At 36.6% G+C, this 15,013-nt stretch overlaps 1 protein-coding gene across 8 annotated transcripts in view; it reads left to right on the top strand.

The window, feature by feature from the left end:
- The window catches only part of trioa (trio Rho guanine nucleotide exchange factor a), a 122,101-nt gene that overhangs the window by 58,468 nt on the left and 48,620 nt on the right, over positions 1–15,013 (top strand). For all 8 annotated transcript variants that reach the window (XM_051136174.1, XM_051136173.1, XM_051136176.1 and 5 more), the window contains exons 5-8: positions 1,677–1,869; positions 7,807–8,349; positions 10,159–10,281; positions 11,051–11,242. In XM_051136174.1, the coding sequence (XP_050992131.1) occupies positions 1,677–1,869; positions 7,807–8,349; positions 10,159–10,281; positions 11,051–11,242 (1,051 nt within the window). The remainder of the gene's footprint in view (positions 1–1,676; positions 1,870–7,806; positions 8,350–10,158; positions 10,282–11,050; positions 11,243–15,013) is intronic.

Here is a 15,013-nt window from a genome sequence, read left to right as displayed (position 1 = left end):
GTAAAAATTCTGAAAATCTTTGAGATTATAATTTGTTAAAAAAAATTTTTAGGGCATTACACATTAATGAACAAATCAGTATATATAAAATTGTGTTTTATTTAATTCATGTAAGCTATAGCTTCCAAAACATACTCATGATTTTATGACATCAGTTACTGCTTTATTTAATCAGAAACAGTCTAAATGTTATTTGTGTATTTTACTTTCATTTTATTAGAAGTAGGCCAACAGCGCCCCCTACGGAATTAAAACTCCTTACCAAGTGGGCATTAGAACCCGGGGAGGCTGCTGCCGCTGCACGTGCTATTACTGTTTACTCTATTATACATCAAAGGTGTTATTCTGTACCTGCAGTGAATCTAATCATTATTTGCTTTGCTTGAAGAATGAGCCAAACTGCTGACCTGATCTAATCGCTAGCACACCCTCAGCACATGTGAGTTATTCCTCTTATCTGCAAGACAAATGGGCATAATTTTTCACATCAATGCCGATATTTATATTTAAAGCCGTTATCGCCAATTCCAAAAAAATCACAAAAATCATGTGATATTAGAAGACAGATTAAACAAAGTTGTTGAGGAAACACCCATATAGCACTTTACTTCTGTTCTACCCCATTCTGTTCTTAGAATGGGTTTTATAGCTGAGAGCAGCATGACTGGATGGTTTATCATCATATTTGACATATTTAATAAAGCATATTCCTCAGCCAGCAATACCGCAATGAATTCAGTCGCTCTATAGTTTTAACAGGAGGGAGGGGAATAGAAACCGAGAGATTTAGATATGAGAGGGGGCGCGATGGGAAGAGTAGTTGGTGGGAAAGGCAGCGTGGGCACGATCAAGAACCTGCCGCAGTTCAGCCACTGCCAACAGCCTCTTCCTCCTCCTCATCATCATCCTCACTCACAAACTCTGTCCCCTGCACCCACACAGTCACACCAGAGAAAGAGAGAGAGAGTGATCTACAGTTACAAAGCAAATCCCCTAGAGACAAAAAAGAGAAACACAGAAAGAGATGTATCACGATAAAGAGAGCGAGCGAAAGAGAGAGAGAGCAGTCATCTTCAGAGATGGAGAGCAGGCGAGTGTGCAGGAAAAAAATGGGAGGGCGAGCAAGCCAGTGAGCAAGAGAGGGAGGGAGAAAGAGAGAGAGTGAGAGGAAAACAGTGTCGCAGTCGCACACGGCTGTGTGTTCGTCTACAGCTCGTTATTACCGACAGCTCCTCGATTAGACACTTTCTGAGGTGAAATCGAACAGGCAGATGTTTGAATGACAGCTGCAAGAAACGCGCTCTGGATTTCAGAGCAACGGGCTGATGCGGTCAGCAGCGCAGGTTGTCACAGAGCTTTTTTAGGACAGGTTGAACCCTAACAGATTGGATACCGAAGGCCTTCAGCTTTCTGAAAGCAGGTTTTGTGCTCACTTAATAGATATTTTGCAGCTGTGCTTAATGGGTAAGCTCTGCCATGCATCCCTCCCTCCTTGTATGTGCTCTCTGTATGTGCATTCATTTTTTTTCCCCCCTTATTTTTAGTTCCTCCAGTTGTATTCGTGCAGCGGTTGCGTATGTTTCTTAACTAGAAGGATGCACCATAGATTATGTAATGCAAAGAGGATTAAAGCTCATATTTAAATATTCTCTCTCTTTTTTTTTTCCATCATCCAGCGAGGACGTGTGCAAACATGGCTTCACGGTCATCGTGGACATGCGTGGCTCCAAATGGGATTCCATCAAGCCCCTGCTGAAGATCCTGCAGGAATCGTTTCCCTGCTGCATCCACGTCGCCCTCATTATCAAACCAGACAACTTCTGGCAAAAACAGAGGACCAACTTTGGCAGCTCCAAGTTTGAGTTCGAGGTATGGTCATCTGTCAGGTTCTTACTTGTAGGGTTGTGTTGAGAGGCGTAGCTGGAGGTGGATGTTGACGCTGTTGGAGCTCACTGTCCATCACTGCATGTTTTGATTATTGCATGCTTTAAAAGTAGTATAATTAGTGTTGTTCTGTTAACCCAGTTGATGTATATTAGCAGTGTTAAAATGGTTGTTTTTATTATTTGAATTTGAAAGGCATTTCAGTGTTTGTGGATTACGCCCATTCCCACAGTCCTCTGAAAAAATCTGTTGAAATGGTTTCTTTGCTGCATTTTTTCGCCTTATTAATTAATAATCTGCGGGTTTGTCTGTGACATCCGATCTGTGTTGGTGTGATCATGTGAAGGTGGCTCTGGTTGTGTGGGAGTGTGTGGGTGTTGATGTTCTGTCTGTTCTGTCTGTGTGTGTGTGTGTGTGTGGGTTGACTAGATGAATTTAAATGTGGATGCAGCAGAAATGCTTTTTCGGCATAATTTTCTGCATTTGTTACATATTGAGCCGTCTCGATTGCAAGGTGTTGGTGCAACTTTGTTTTCGCTCACAGAGCGGTCAGAGTGGAAAGCTTTTTATCGCACTTGTTTTTGAGTGCAGCAGTGTTTGTTTTTATTGGAGTAGAAGCTTTTGTGTTGTGCATGCATTCAGTTTGACAGTGAAAGCGCTTGTGGAAAAAAAAAAAAAAGATGGCTGATATCACAGCTGTATAAGAATAATGTTTTGGATCAAATGATGATCAGTTTCTCAGACCACCATGAATAAAACATGATTACGAAATATTTGAAATAGACCAATCAGGATCTGGTATGTTACAGTGATGTCATCACTGATGTTACGTGTCATGTCGGAATTACCGTTATTAAAAAAAAAAAGCCCTGAGATTCTGCTCTGAGCTTCACGTCACGTCCTCGGACTCTGAAATCGTTTGTTTCTATGGCAACGTTCATAACACCTAAAAGATCAATGTGCGGCTGTGATGTGAATGACAGTAAATTCCTCACTGCATCAGTTCTGCTCTATTTTCTCATGTGAAATATTGAGGAAAAAATAAAGGGCATCAGGTATCAGTGGTTGAAGCAGTATATCAAACAGAAATATAAAGAGGTTGCCAAAAAACTACCTTTAACTGATGAAGCTGCTGCCGCTTAGGGCTCCACAACAGTCAAATGGGAGAAGTTGAAGCTTTCCAGTACAGGGAATTATAATATTTTTAACATAATATGAATTCAAAAAGGCATACTCACACTGACAGTGATGTATTCCAGTTTCTGTTGATAGATGGCCTGTTGAAATCAATGGGCTGTGCAAAATGTGATCATACATATAAGGCCCTATGAAATCCATTTTATTTTTTTCGTTTTAAATTTTCTGGGCTCTCTTTTAATGGTTAAATTTTAAAATATTATTTAAAAAACGTGTAATTAATTGAAATCATGAAACTTAAACTATTAGTTCACTTCCAGAACAAAAATTTACAGATAATTTACTCACTCCCTTGTCATCCAAGATGTTCATATCTTTGCGAGTTTGAACTGCAGTTTAAATGCCGCTTCAAAGGGCTCTAAACAGCCCCAGTCGAGGAAGAAGGGTCTTATCTAGCGAAACAATTGGTTGTTTTCGTAAATAGATTAATATTTGTACACATTTGAACCACAAATGCTCCCATCTCATTTTCTCCTCCAACTTCTAAATTGTCCTACATCGCTGTAAAAGTACCAACCGAGTGTGAACGTGCAAAGAAGATCAAACAGCCTTTACAAAAAATGGTAAAACAGCGATGTAGGACAATTTTGAAGTTGGAGGAGAAAATGAGATGGGAGTTTTTCGACATACCCTAACTGTCTTGAATGGGAGTGCACAGAGCATGTGCGTCGCAGAGCTAGACAAGACTTAAAAAGACTTAAAAGGTTAAAAAGTGTATAAATATTAATTTGTTTATTAAAAATGACAGAACGCTTTGCTAGATACGACCCTTCTTTCTCAGCTGGGATCGTTTAGAGTCCTTTGAAGCTGCATTTAAACAGCATTTCGGAAGTTCAAACTCACGGGCACCATAGAAGTCCACTATATGGAGAACATTCCTGAAATGTTTTCCTCAAAAAACATAATTTCTTTACGACTGAATAAAGAAGACATAAACATCTTGGATGACAAGGGTGGGAGCAAATGATCTGTTTTTGTTTTGAAAGATAACTAATCGTTTAACACAATTTAACAGAAAAGTTTTAAAAGCTTAACAAAATTACATTTTTAAGGCCCTATGAAATATGTTTTCATTTTTTTTCTCAAATTCAGTTTTATTTTTATCAGATTCTGTGTTTTCCATTCATTTTCTGCATTCCATTTTAATGGTTTATTTAACTTCAATAATCAAAAGCATTTCTAGTTAATTGATTTTATAAAAACATGTATATATTTCTTTCTTTTTTTTTCAGAAATACTGTGTTGTGTATTTACATTTTTCTGGTAAATAAATTCAGTTAAATTTTTCTGGTAAATATTCTTTAGCAATGTTTTAATAATAATAAAATAATATAATAATATATTATAGCATCAGTACTATCATTATATTATGCAATATTTTTCTGTCACAGTTTCTTAAAGTTAAACCAAACTTTTATTTTGATGGGTTGCTGTGAAGACCTTAAGTTTTTGTATATAGTATGACTATAGTTTTTCTCAAAAGAAATGATAAAATGCTCATGAAGCAACTCTCAAAGCAGTTCTTTGTGATTGTTTGTGTCCATGCACTCATATATTGAGGCGGCAGAGGCTGAAAACACCACGAGTGTCACACGTGCTTCAATATGTGTTTAGTAAACAAAACCGCACGTCTGCACCGTTCATTCACAAAGAGACACTCAGAACATGCAGGATTCATGCTGATATTCTTGCTGCTTAATATTCACAGACACAGTTTTGATTTAAGTGACTGACCTACTTTTGATTTGTACATCCCAAATTTTTCAAATTCCGTGACATTCCGCATTATACAGTAAATTCCATTTTTTATGACTGGATTCTACAATTCCATGCACATTTTCTGCATTGCGGTACTCATAGGGCCCTACACATAGGATCTATTACTGATAAATCTAAAATGTCTATGATTTTTGGACGATAATGACATTTTTTAAAATACTGAACCTTCTGCTGGGGAGTGTGTTTGCATGTTAACTACATCCGCTATCTTTACTCCCATTGATAGTTGCCACATCACTTTATCGCTGTCAGTGTGAACTCCTTGAGCTTTAGACTTAAATCTAAAACATCTTAAATAATAAAAGTTTATTACAGTGTTAAAATTAATAAAATGAATGAATTGCATTAAAAAAATGAAAATAAAAACGTTAAAGTTAAATAGAAATTCTGAAGAACTATAATAGGATAAATATAATAAGTTAATATTTAATAATATTATTATTTAATACTTTATATAATAAATTATATAATAAGGAAGTGAAGATATACTTTGTCCAGTCACAGTTCAGCATGTTGGTGTCTGTCACATATATTCGTCAATTTGCCCTATTTGGCTGCTTTTCTTCTCTCACAATGCTGTGATATTGTGCGTGAATTGCAGTGGGAGGATCAGAAGCACTCCCTACCATCTGGTGGTCCATGTAAGTCCAAACAAGTGTTGAGCACAACACATGATGAAATGTTTCTGGTGGGCAGGGTCAAGGAATTTGTCATAGGAACGGCTGCAAGCTCTCATCTCGCCCACTGCTCATGACATGCCGCATTTCTCATAATTACCGAACAACAAAATATGAGCAGAAGGCTAAAAAAGCAAATGCAGTCCATAGCTCACATTATTCTCATTGCAGTTAATGGACTAATGGGCAGTATGCTCATGTTGATGTGTGTCTGTGAAAGGCTGCAGATGCCTGTATGACAGCAGGACTTGAATTGATGAATAGGGTTAGACAGCATTTACCTTGAATTCACAAAAGAGACGCACACCTCCGCTCTCTCCTCTTTCACTGCTTTTATGAAGCCCACTCGCGCACATTTGTTTTCTTTTTCTTTTCCCCCGTCTATTCGTTTGTAGAAAGGATAACAGTATTTTTTTTAGGTCTTCTTAGAGCAGACAAACAAAATGTGATGAGAACTAAATGAATGGAGGAGTGGAACTTTTGCGTCTGTCTTAATTTAGATTCTATAATTTTTTTTTTTTTTTTTTGTAATAACATTTTTGTTGTTATAATAATAATAAAAATAGACCTAAATGAACAATAGCCTTTAAAATGACTCAAATACAGATATAATAGCAATGAGGCAATAATAATTAACGTATCAAAAGCAAGTAATCATATGATTTTATTGAACAAAACAGTTAAAATACACAGTGTTTTATAAACAATAGAGCTAATGAACATTACGCATTATAACAAATGTCTGCAGAGGGCACCAACGGCCTGACAACTGTTTTTACAGTTTACTGCACGATCTAAACTGTGTTTAATATTAACTCAACAACATTTAATTCAAATGTGTAATTAATCTTTAATATTTGCCCATTTCTTTATGATAGGAAAGCTACAGCCACTGTAAAGTCTTGAATATGTGGACATCAAAATGTGTAAACTCAGAGTGAGGGTTTAATCTTTTATTTTGAAATCGCCTTGAACAGTTAACTTGGCATGTTTCGGAAGATAATGTTTTCTCATGTGTTTGCGTAGGTTTATAAATGATTTGCCCTACAAATGTGATGAAATAGCGCACGTTGCATTCCCAGATGAATGTTATAATAAACCCGAACTCACAACAACATGCAGAGATGGAGTTTGAGACGCTGTAAATGATAACAGTTTGTATTTTAGTAACCGTAGTATTTACTGTGAACGGAGCCCCTCTGAGATGAACGTACGTAACCTACACGCATATATTAAACCTGCAACACACATGGATTTAACTGAATCGTAGTGTTTGTGAATTGTTAATAGCATTATGCTTCATTATGATTTTAACTGGGTTTAATATGTGGGATGCGCCACTTCCGGTATTTTACCGATTACTCAACACGGGCAAAATGCAATGAAAGTTTTTTTTTTTTGTTTGTTTTTTATATGCTTGAATAGAATCGAGGTATCGTTGCAGACCTAGCTAAATCTAATTTAAAAAATAAATAAAAAATCTGATTTTAAAGGGATAGTTTGCCCTAAAATACTGTCAAATTATTCACAATTATGTCGTTTCAAACTTGTAAGATCTTCATTCTTTGGAACACAAATTAAGATATTTTTGATGAAATTGTTGAAAAGTCATTGTTTTTGTACATGAAAAGAATTCTCCTAGCTTCATAACATTATGGTTGAACCAGTGATGCCACATAGAAAGCTCAGGGATTTGCATCCAAAATATCTAAATTTGTGTTCTGAAGATGAACGAAGGTCTTACAGGTTTGGAACGACATGAGATTCAATAATTAATGACAGAATTGTCTTTTCTGGGTGAACTATCTCTTTAAAACATCAGATATGTTCTGATTGGATGTGGTTGTTTTGCCACATTCACATACATTTGTATCCAAATTTCCATTTTTCCAGAGGCTCTCAGCTGCTTCAGGTAGTTCAGAGCGAGTTTGTGTTACTGCAGTGCTGGTGGTGATGTTATCGCCCTTTCTGACGCCCTCAGGCTTCATGCTGGGAGTCTGTCTGTCTCTAGGTAGCTTGGACCTCAGGCGGTCCCCGAGTGCCTGTATGAAATTAGATTTATGCCCCCGGTTAAAAATAGCAGTCCCTCCTTGCTGGTCATTAACGGAGCCTGGAACGGCTGCGTCGATTCTCATAGGATTTAGGACTTTAGAAGTCATATTGTGTATTCTAGTACTGTGCATATTGATTAATTTTCATACTCCACCCACATGCTTTCTCTCTATCCTTACTGTCCTTTTTCTGTTTCTTCCATTACACCCACCTTCAGACCACCATGGTTTCCTTGGAGGGCTTATCTAAGGTGGTGGACCCATCCCAGTTGACGCCCGACTTCGAGGGCAGCCTGGACTACAACCACGAGGAGTGGATCGAGATCCGCGTGGCCTTCGAAGACTTCACGGGCAACGCTCGGCACCTGCTCGCGCGTCTGGAGGAGATGCAAGAAACGGTCACGCGTAAAGACTTCCCACAGGACTTAGAGGGAGCCCGGCGCATGATAGAGGAGCACGCGGCCCTGAAAAAGAGGGTGATGAAGGCTCCTGTGGAGGAGGTGGACAGTGAGGGCCAAAGGCTGCTGCAGAGGATTCAGAGCAGTGAGAGCTATGCTAATCGGACTGTGCCAGTCCCGCCAGGGCAGAGGGAAGGGCAGGGACAACCCAATGCTGACACCCAGGGCCTGGTGCCCCGCATTTCAGCCCTGCTGGAAAAACTGCACAGTACCAGGCAGAACCTGCACCAGGCCTGGCATGTCCGCAAGCTGCAGTTGGACCAGTGCTTCCAACTCAGGCTTTTCGAGCAGGATGCTGAAAAGGTGAGAGCCACGCATTCATGCCCAAGAAGCATAAAGCAGTTACAGCTTTGCTTGCTACATGTTAAGTATTGTATATTATCAAGATTCATTGTATATTTTTACAGTATTTATGGCAAAAAAAAAGGTTTTCACCATAAATATTTTTGACTCATCCCTTGAAAAAAATAAAAAAAATAAAATAAAAATAAGCAAACAGGGCAACACAAATACATTATTGATGAATGATGTTTTATTTTACTTTATTTTATTTAATTTTTTGGATGGATCACATAGAAATTTGATATTATGCCACACATTTTCTTAATACGGATAACGTGCATTAAGCTAATAAGTTTTTTTTTTTTTTTAATTTAAATACATTATACTTTATTTTTATTTTATTTAAATACATGATTTATTTTATTTTATTTAAAACAATATTTATTTTATTTTGAGGTTGGATCAAATAGAAATTTTATATTGAGTGCAGAGCTAATAACCTAATATTTCAATTACAGTAAGGCACATAAAATGGAACCAAACATAGCAAGACAAATACATTATTGATGTATTATGTTTTATTCAATACATTATTTATTTTATTTTATTCAAAACATTATGTATTTATTTTATTTTTTTTGAGGTTGGATAAAATGGAAGCAAACAGGGCAGAACAAGTACATTATTGATGCATGTTATTTTATTTCATTTCATTCAAATACATATGTATATGTGTGTGTATATGTGTGTGTGTGTATATATATATATATATATATATATATATATATATATATATATATATATATATATATATATATATTTTTTTCAAAATATTTTGTTTTATTTTATTATTATTTTTTTATTTAATTTTATTTTATTTTGAGGTTGGATCAAATAGAAATGTGATATTATGCCGCAAATTTCCTAATACAGCTAACTTGCATTGAGTGCAGAGCTCATAATCTAATATTTTAGTTACAGTAAGGCACATATAATGGAAGCAAACAGGGCAAGATATACATTATTGATGAATTTTATTGTATTTTATTTTATTCAAATATATTATTTAATTTAATTCAAATACATTATTTTAATCTTTTTATTTATTTTTTTATTTTTTGGCAGTTGGGTCAATTAGAAATTTGATTTTATGCTCAAAGGTTCCCTGTTGTCGAACACAGTATCCAAACGCTAAGATAATATTTTTGTATTTATGACAAAGCTGCTTGTTTTCAAACTTGTTTTATTAACGGAAACTAGAAGTATTGACGCAGTAAATAAATTAACCATAATTCATTTTGTGATTCTAGAAGTTTTAAGACTGACATATTCTTATATTCTTTTTTTTAAGCATTTTAAATTAGATTATGATTCAATTATTTTAATACAGGAACAATTAATTGAAATACTGTTAAGTCATCCTGTGGACCCCTTGGAAGTTTGTTGAGGCCCCCTAGTGGGCCCGGGCCCCTATATTGAGATCCTCTTCTCTAAATCGAAGCCAACCCTGTGTTTTCATTCTATATGAATCTGCTCACATATTTACAGAAGTTCTCACTAAATCGTCTCAACAGTGGGTGGAAAATTTGCATGTTGCTAGGAAACCAGCAGCTATTCTTTGCTTCTGAGAAACGGGTCATTTTTATGCTTTTTTTTTTTTTTTTTTCTATTTTTAGCCATTTCAGCTGTATGAACACAACGATGCACGTGCTGAAATATGCACCCAACGGGATACCTTACCTTACAAGCACACACATACATACGCTTAACCTGCTTCCAGTCAAACGTGTGCCTGACGTGTGCGTATATGTGATTGCTGTATCTCTGCAGATGTTTGACTGGATCATGCACAACAAAGGACTGTTTCTGGCTGGATACACTGAGATCGGCAACAACCACCCCCACGCCATGGAACTGCAGACCCAGCACAACCACTTTGCCATGAACTGCATGGTGAGATTTCTACTCAGTTTTCACAAAAGATTGAAAATGTCACTGTCACTGCATCCTGTCTCCACAGCGTAAAACCTACGCACACACTGCCATTTCTTTTATTAACTGACCAAACTAAGATTTTTCTTTCGTTTAAGTTGTGTAATGCCATAATGGTTTTCATTTGTACAATGTAAGAGCGTTTCTTTATTCAGTGATGGTGACTCATCATATAATCAGAGATGGAGCACAGAGCATGATCCACCTAAGTGCTTCCTGTTTGGGTGGCTGCCCACCAGCTGTGGGCCCTGTTAGGGGCGTCCTTTAAAAAGCCCCATTACTGTAGAGAGAAGTATTGATCACTTCCTGTTTAAAGAGGCTGATAGAGGATGTAGGCATATTGAGCTTTGGTAAGTCTTCAGATGTGGATGTAAAAGTTTAATGATAGCATTAATTTACTTTTTAAGTTATAATCCATTGTAAGGTATTTTCGGTGTGGTTTATGGTTCGTCACTGACAGTATTACAGTACCTTTCAAAATTTTGAGGTCTGTAATATTTTTTTTTTTTTAAGGTTTTTTAAAGTGTAATTTATTCCTGTGATGCAAAGCTGAATTTTTAGCATCATTACTCCAGTCTTCAGTGTCACATGATCCTTCAGAAATCATTCTGATTTGCTGATTGGTGCTCAAGAAACATTTCATTTAAAATTCTATACTAGTTGTATGAATAAATTACTAATAAAATACAAAAAACGTAATCTTAAAAACCTGTTTTTTCATCTCCCACAGAATGTTTACGTAAACATAAACCGCATCATGTCGGTGGGTAACCGTCTGTTGGAGGCGGGTCATTATGCGTCTCAGCAGATCAAACAGATCTCAGGTCAGCTGGAGCAGGAGTGGAAAGCCTTTGCTGCTGCGCTGGACGAGAGGAGCGCCCTGCTGGAGATGTCTGCTACTTTCCACCAGAAATGCGACCAGGTTAGAGATAACGCTTGCAACGTCTCATAATGATAACTGTTACCAATGAGAGCTCAGCCGAGAGATCATTGTATGAGTGAGATTTTTTTTTATAACTACTTCTGAAGCGAGAGAAAAGAGTGAGTGATAATCAGACTTTAGCTTTGATTCATTTGGAATAACAAATAAAGCATCAGCAAGAAATCTAAGAAAAATATCATTTCAAAAAAGAGATTACAAGATCTGTCTTAAGATGTAGAAAACTGCCTACCAACTACGTAGGAAGCTGCTTTCGAAGTTCTTGAAACCTCATAAATGGTTCCTCATACGGCTTTAAATAGATGATAGCTTCACACGCAAACTTGCATAGCACTCTGCACAGGATGTTTGACGGAAGCATGTTGCTAAGCTAACAGCACAATACCTTAATAAGCGTAGAATACTTTATCTTTCTTTAACGTGGAAGTAAGCCTATTGGCGAGACTTCCGGTTCATTAGCTGTTGTAAGGAAATAGCAACAAGAATAATAACGTGCAGTAAAAGGTAAAACTGTTTGTGCTACAAACAAGAGTGTTCATAATTACGATAATAAATTTAAGGAGAATTTTACTTTTAGAACAAAAATATACAGATAATTTACTCACCCCTTGTCATCCAAGATGTCCATGTCTTTCCTTTTTCAGTCGATAAAAAAATTGTGTTTTGTGGAAAACATTTCAGGAATTATCTCCATATAGTGGACTTTAGTGGTGCCCCTAAGTTTGAACTTTTAAAATGCAGTTTAAATGCAGCTTTAAGGAGCTGTAAATGATCCCAGCTGAGGTAAAAGGGTCTTATCTAACAAAACAATCGATCATTTTCGAAATAAATTGACAATTTATATATTCTTTTTAACCTTAAACGCTCGTCTTGTCTATATCTGTGTGAACTTTTTTTTTTGACCGGGTCAATACAATTTTCCTCCCCATCTTCAAAATCATCCTACATCGCTGCAGAAGTACTGACCCATTGTTTACAAAGTGAACATGCAAAGTAGATCAAACGCCCTTTACAAAAAAAAGGTAAAATAGCAATGTAGGATGATTTTGAAGTTAAAGAAGAAAATGAGATTGGAGTTTTTCAACGTACCATAGCTGTATTGACCCGGATTACACAGGCTATGCATGTGCACCGCAGAGACAAGACAAGACGAGCATTTGAGTTTAAAAATGTAAATTGTCAATTTGTTTAGAAAGCGACAAATCGTTTCGCTAGATCAGACTCTTCTTCCTCGGCTGGGATTGTTTAGAGCCCTTTGAAGCTGCATTTAAACTGCATTTTGGAAGTTTAAGCTTGGGGGCACCATTGAAGTCCACTATACGGAGATAAATCCTGAAATGTTTTCCTCAAGAAACATAATTTCTTTATGACTGGAAAAAGAAGGACATGAACATCTTGGATGACAAAGGGGTGAGTACATTATCTGTACGTTTTTGTTCTGGAAGTGAACTTTTCCTTTAAAAGAACATGGTAAGACACACCAATTTGCAATATCAAGCAGCAAAATGAGCTGTTTTGTACAGTAAAAAATAGCTGGATGCGGATGAGACCGGAAGCCAGACCCATAAAATTTACAAATGGCCGCGCCTGCTTTTATGGCAAAACTAAGATGGATACTGAGCAGTTTTATAGATGGCTTTTAATCTTCAATGAAATATAATGAAAGGTTGAAATATAATGTCAATATTCATTATCCTTCTTGAAAATGAAATAACACTCATTTGAAAATATGGGAAAAGCATTTTCGAGAGACTGCAGTAGTGAGAACAGGTGAAGGTTTTTCCCCTAATAAAATATTCCTCTCACACATGCAGTGTTTTCATAGAGAGGCTATATCAACAACAATCTGTCTTCCAGAGATTTCTATTCCTTTAAGCATCACCACAACTGCCAATCACAAGGCAGTCTGGTTTCAGCTGTCCTCATGCATGAGATTCTGTTTGAGTTAGGGAACCAGACTCTCGGCCCCGATCTGCTCTTCATCTCTGAGGAAGAGAGGGACGAGATGAAAGACGAATTGATTTGATTTGAATTGATATTCGAAGCGCGGCATATGAAGCATGTCTGTCATCATGTCTTGTATTTGCCCTTATTAGTTTTAATTCATTCCATTTCGTTTGATGTAAGAGGTCTATATTGACATAATATACTGAAATATACAATAAAATATGCACAATGTACAACACTGTGATGAGAGTTATGCGATGTTCAACTTAGAACTTGCCTTTATTTTAAAGTGAATTTTTAAAACACATACTGTCTTCAAATTAATTTTAATGAAGATTTAGGATAAAATCTTGTTCTGAGGAGGAAATGATGTCAAGAAATCACTTTGTATGTCTTTAGATGAAAAAAACAAACTGTTCAGATCTTCCTGAAAGCTAGTATGGAATGGTTACATAGCGAAGCTATGAAACTTAAAGGATTAGTTCACTTCCAGAATAAATTTCCTGATAATTTACTCACCCCAATGTCATCCAAGATGTTCATGTCTTTCTTTCTTCAGCTGAAAAGAAATTAAGGTTTTTAGGGAAAAATTCCAGGATTGTTCTCCATATAGTGAACTTCAATGGGGATCAGTGGGTTGAAGGTCCAAATTGCAGTTTCAGTGCAACATCAAAGGGCTCTACATGATCCCAGCCAAGCAATAAGGGTCTTACCTAGTGAAACGATTGGTTATTTTCTTAAAAAAATTTCTATACTTTTTTTAACCACAAATGCTCATCTTGCACTAGCTCGACTTCACACACATGTAGGTGGAAGTACCAACACAGTGTTTACAAAGCAAACATGCAAAGTAAGTCAGACGCCCTCTACAAAGGTTAAACAACAATGTTGGATGAATTATTTTTCTTTTTTTCTTTTTTTTCTTTTTTTTTGGAATTGGAGTTGGAGGAGAAAATGAGACTGAGTTTTTCGTCCTACCCTACCTTTTTGACCTGAAGTACACACACGAAGAACTAATCACACTTGACTTTTAAAATGTGATTTATATACATATGTATTATTTTGTAATATGACTGACCATTTCACTAAATAAGACCCTTATTCTTCGGCTGGGATCATGTAGAGCCCTTTGAAGCTGCATTGCAACTGCAATTTGGACCTTCAACCTGCTGATTCCTATTGAAATCTACTATATGGAGAAAAACAATCCTGGAATGTTTCGACTGAAGAAAGACAGACATGAACATCTTGGATGACATGGGGTTGAGTAAATTAAAGAAGTTCACTTCCAGTACAAAAATGTACAAATAATTTACTCAACCCCCTTGTCATCCAAAATGTTCATGTATTTCTTTCTTCAGTCGTATTGAAATTGTTTTATGAGGAAAACATTCCAGGGTTTTTCTCCCTATAGTGGATTTCAATGGTGCCCGCGAGTTTGAACTGCAGTTTAAATGCAGCTTCAAATGGCTTTAAACGGTCGAGGAAGAAGGGTCTGATCTAGCGAAACGATTGGTTGTTTTCTAAACAAATTGACAATTTACATACTTTCTAACCTCAAACACTTGTCTTGTCTATTCTCTGTGATGCGCATCTGAACTCTGTGTAATTCGGTTCAATACAGTTAGGGTATGTCAAAAAACTCCCATTTCATTTTTCCTCCAACTTCAAAATTGTACATCGCTGCAGAAGTACCGACCCAGTGTTTCAAGTGAACATGCAGAGATCATCAAACAAAAGGTAAAACAGCGATGAGGGATGATTTTAAAGTTTTTCGACATACCCTAACTGTATTGACCTGGATTT

The sequence above is a fragment of the Labeo rohita genome, chromosome 19 (genome assembly GCF_022985175.1).
Source record: "Labeo rohita strain BAU-BD-2019 chromosome 19, IGBB_LRoh.1.0, whole genome shotgun sequence".
Classification (NCBI taxonomy): Eukaryota; Metazoa; Chordata; class Actinopteri; order Cypriniformes; family Cyprinidae; genus Labeo; species Labeo rohita.
Note: the sequence above shows the minus strand (reverse complement) of the source record. Positions and strands in the feature narration are given on the sequence as shown.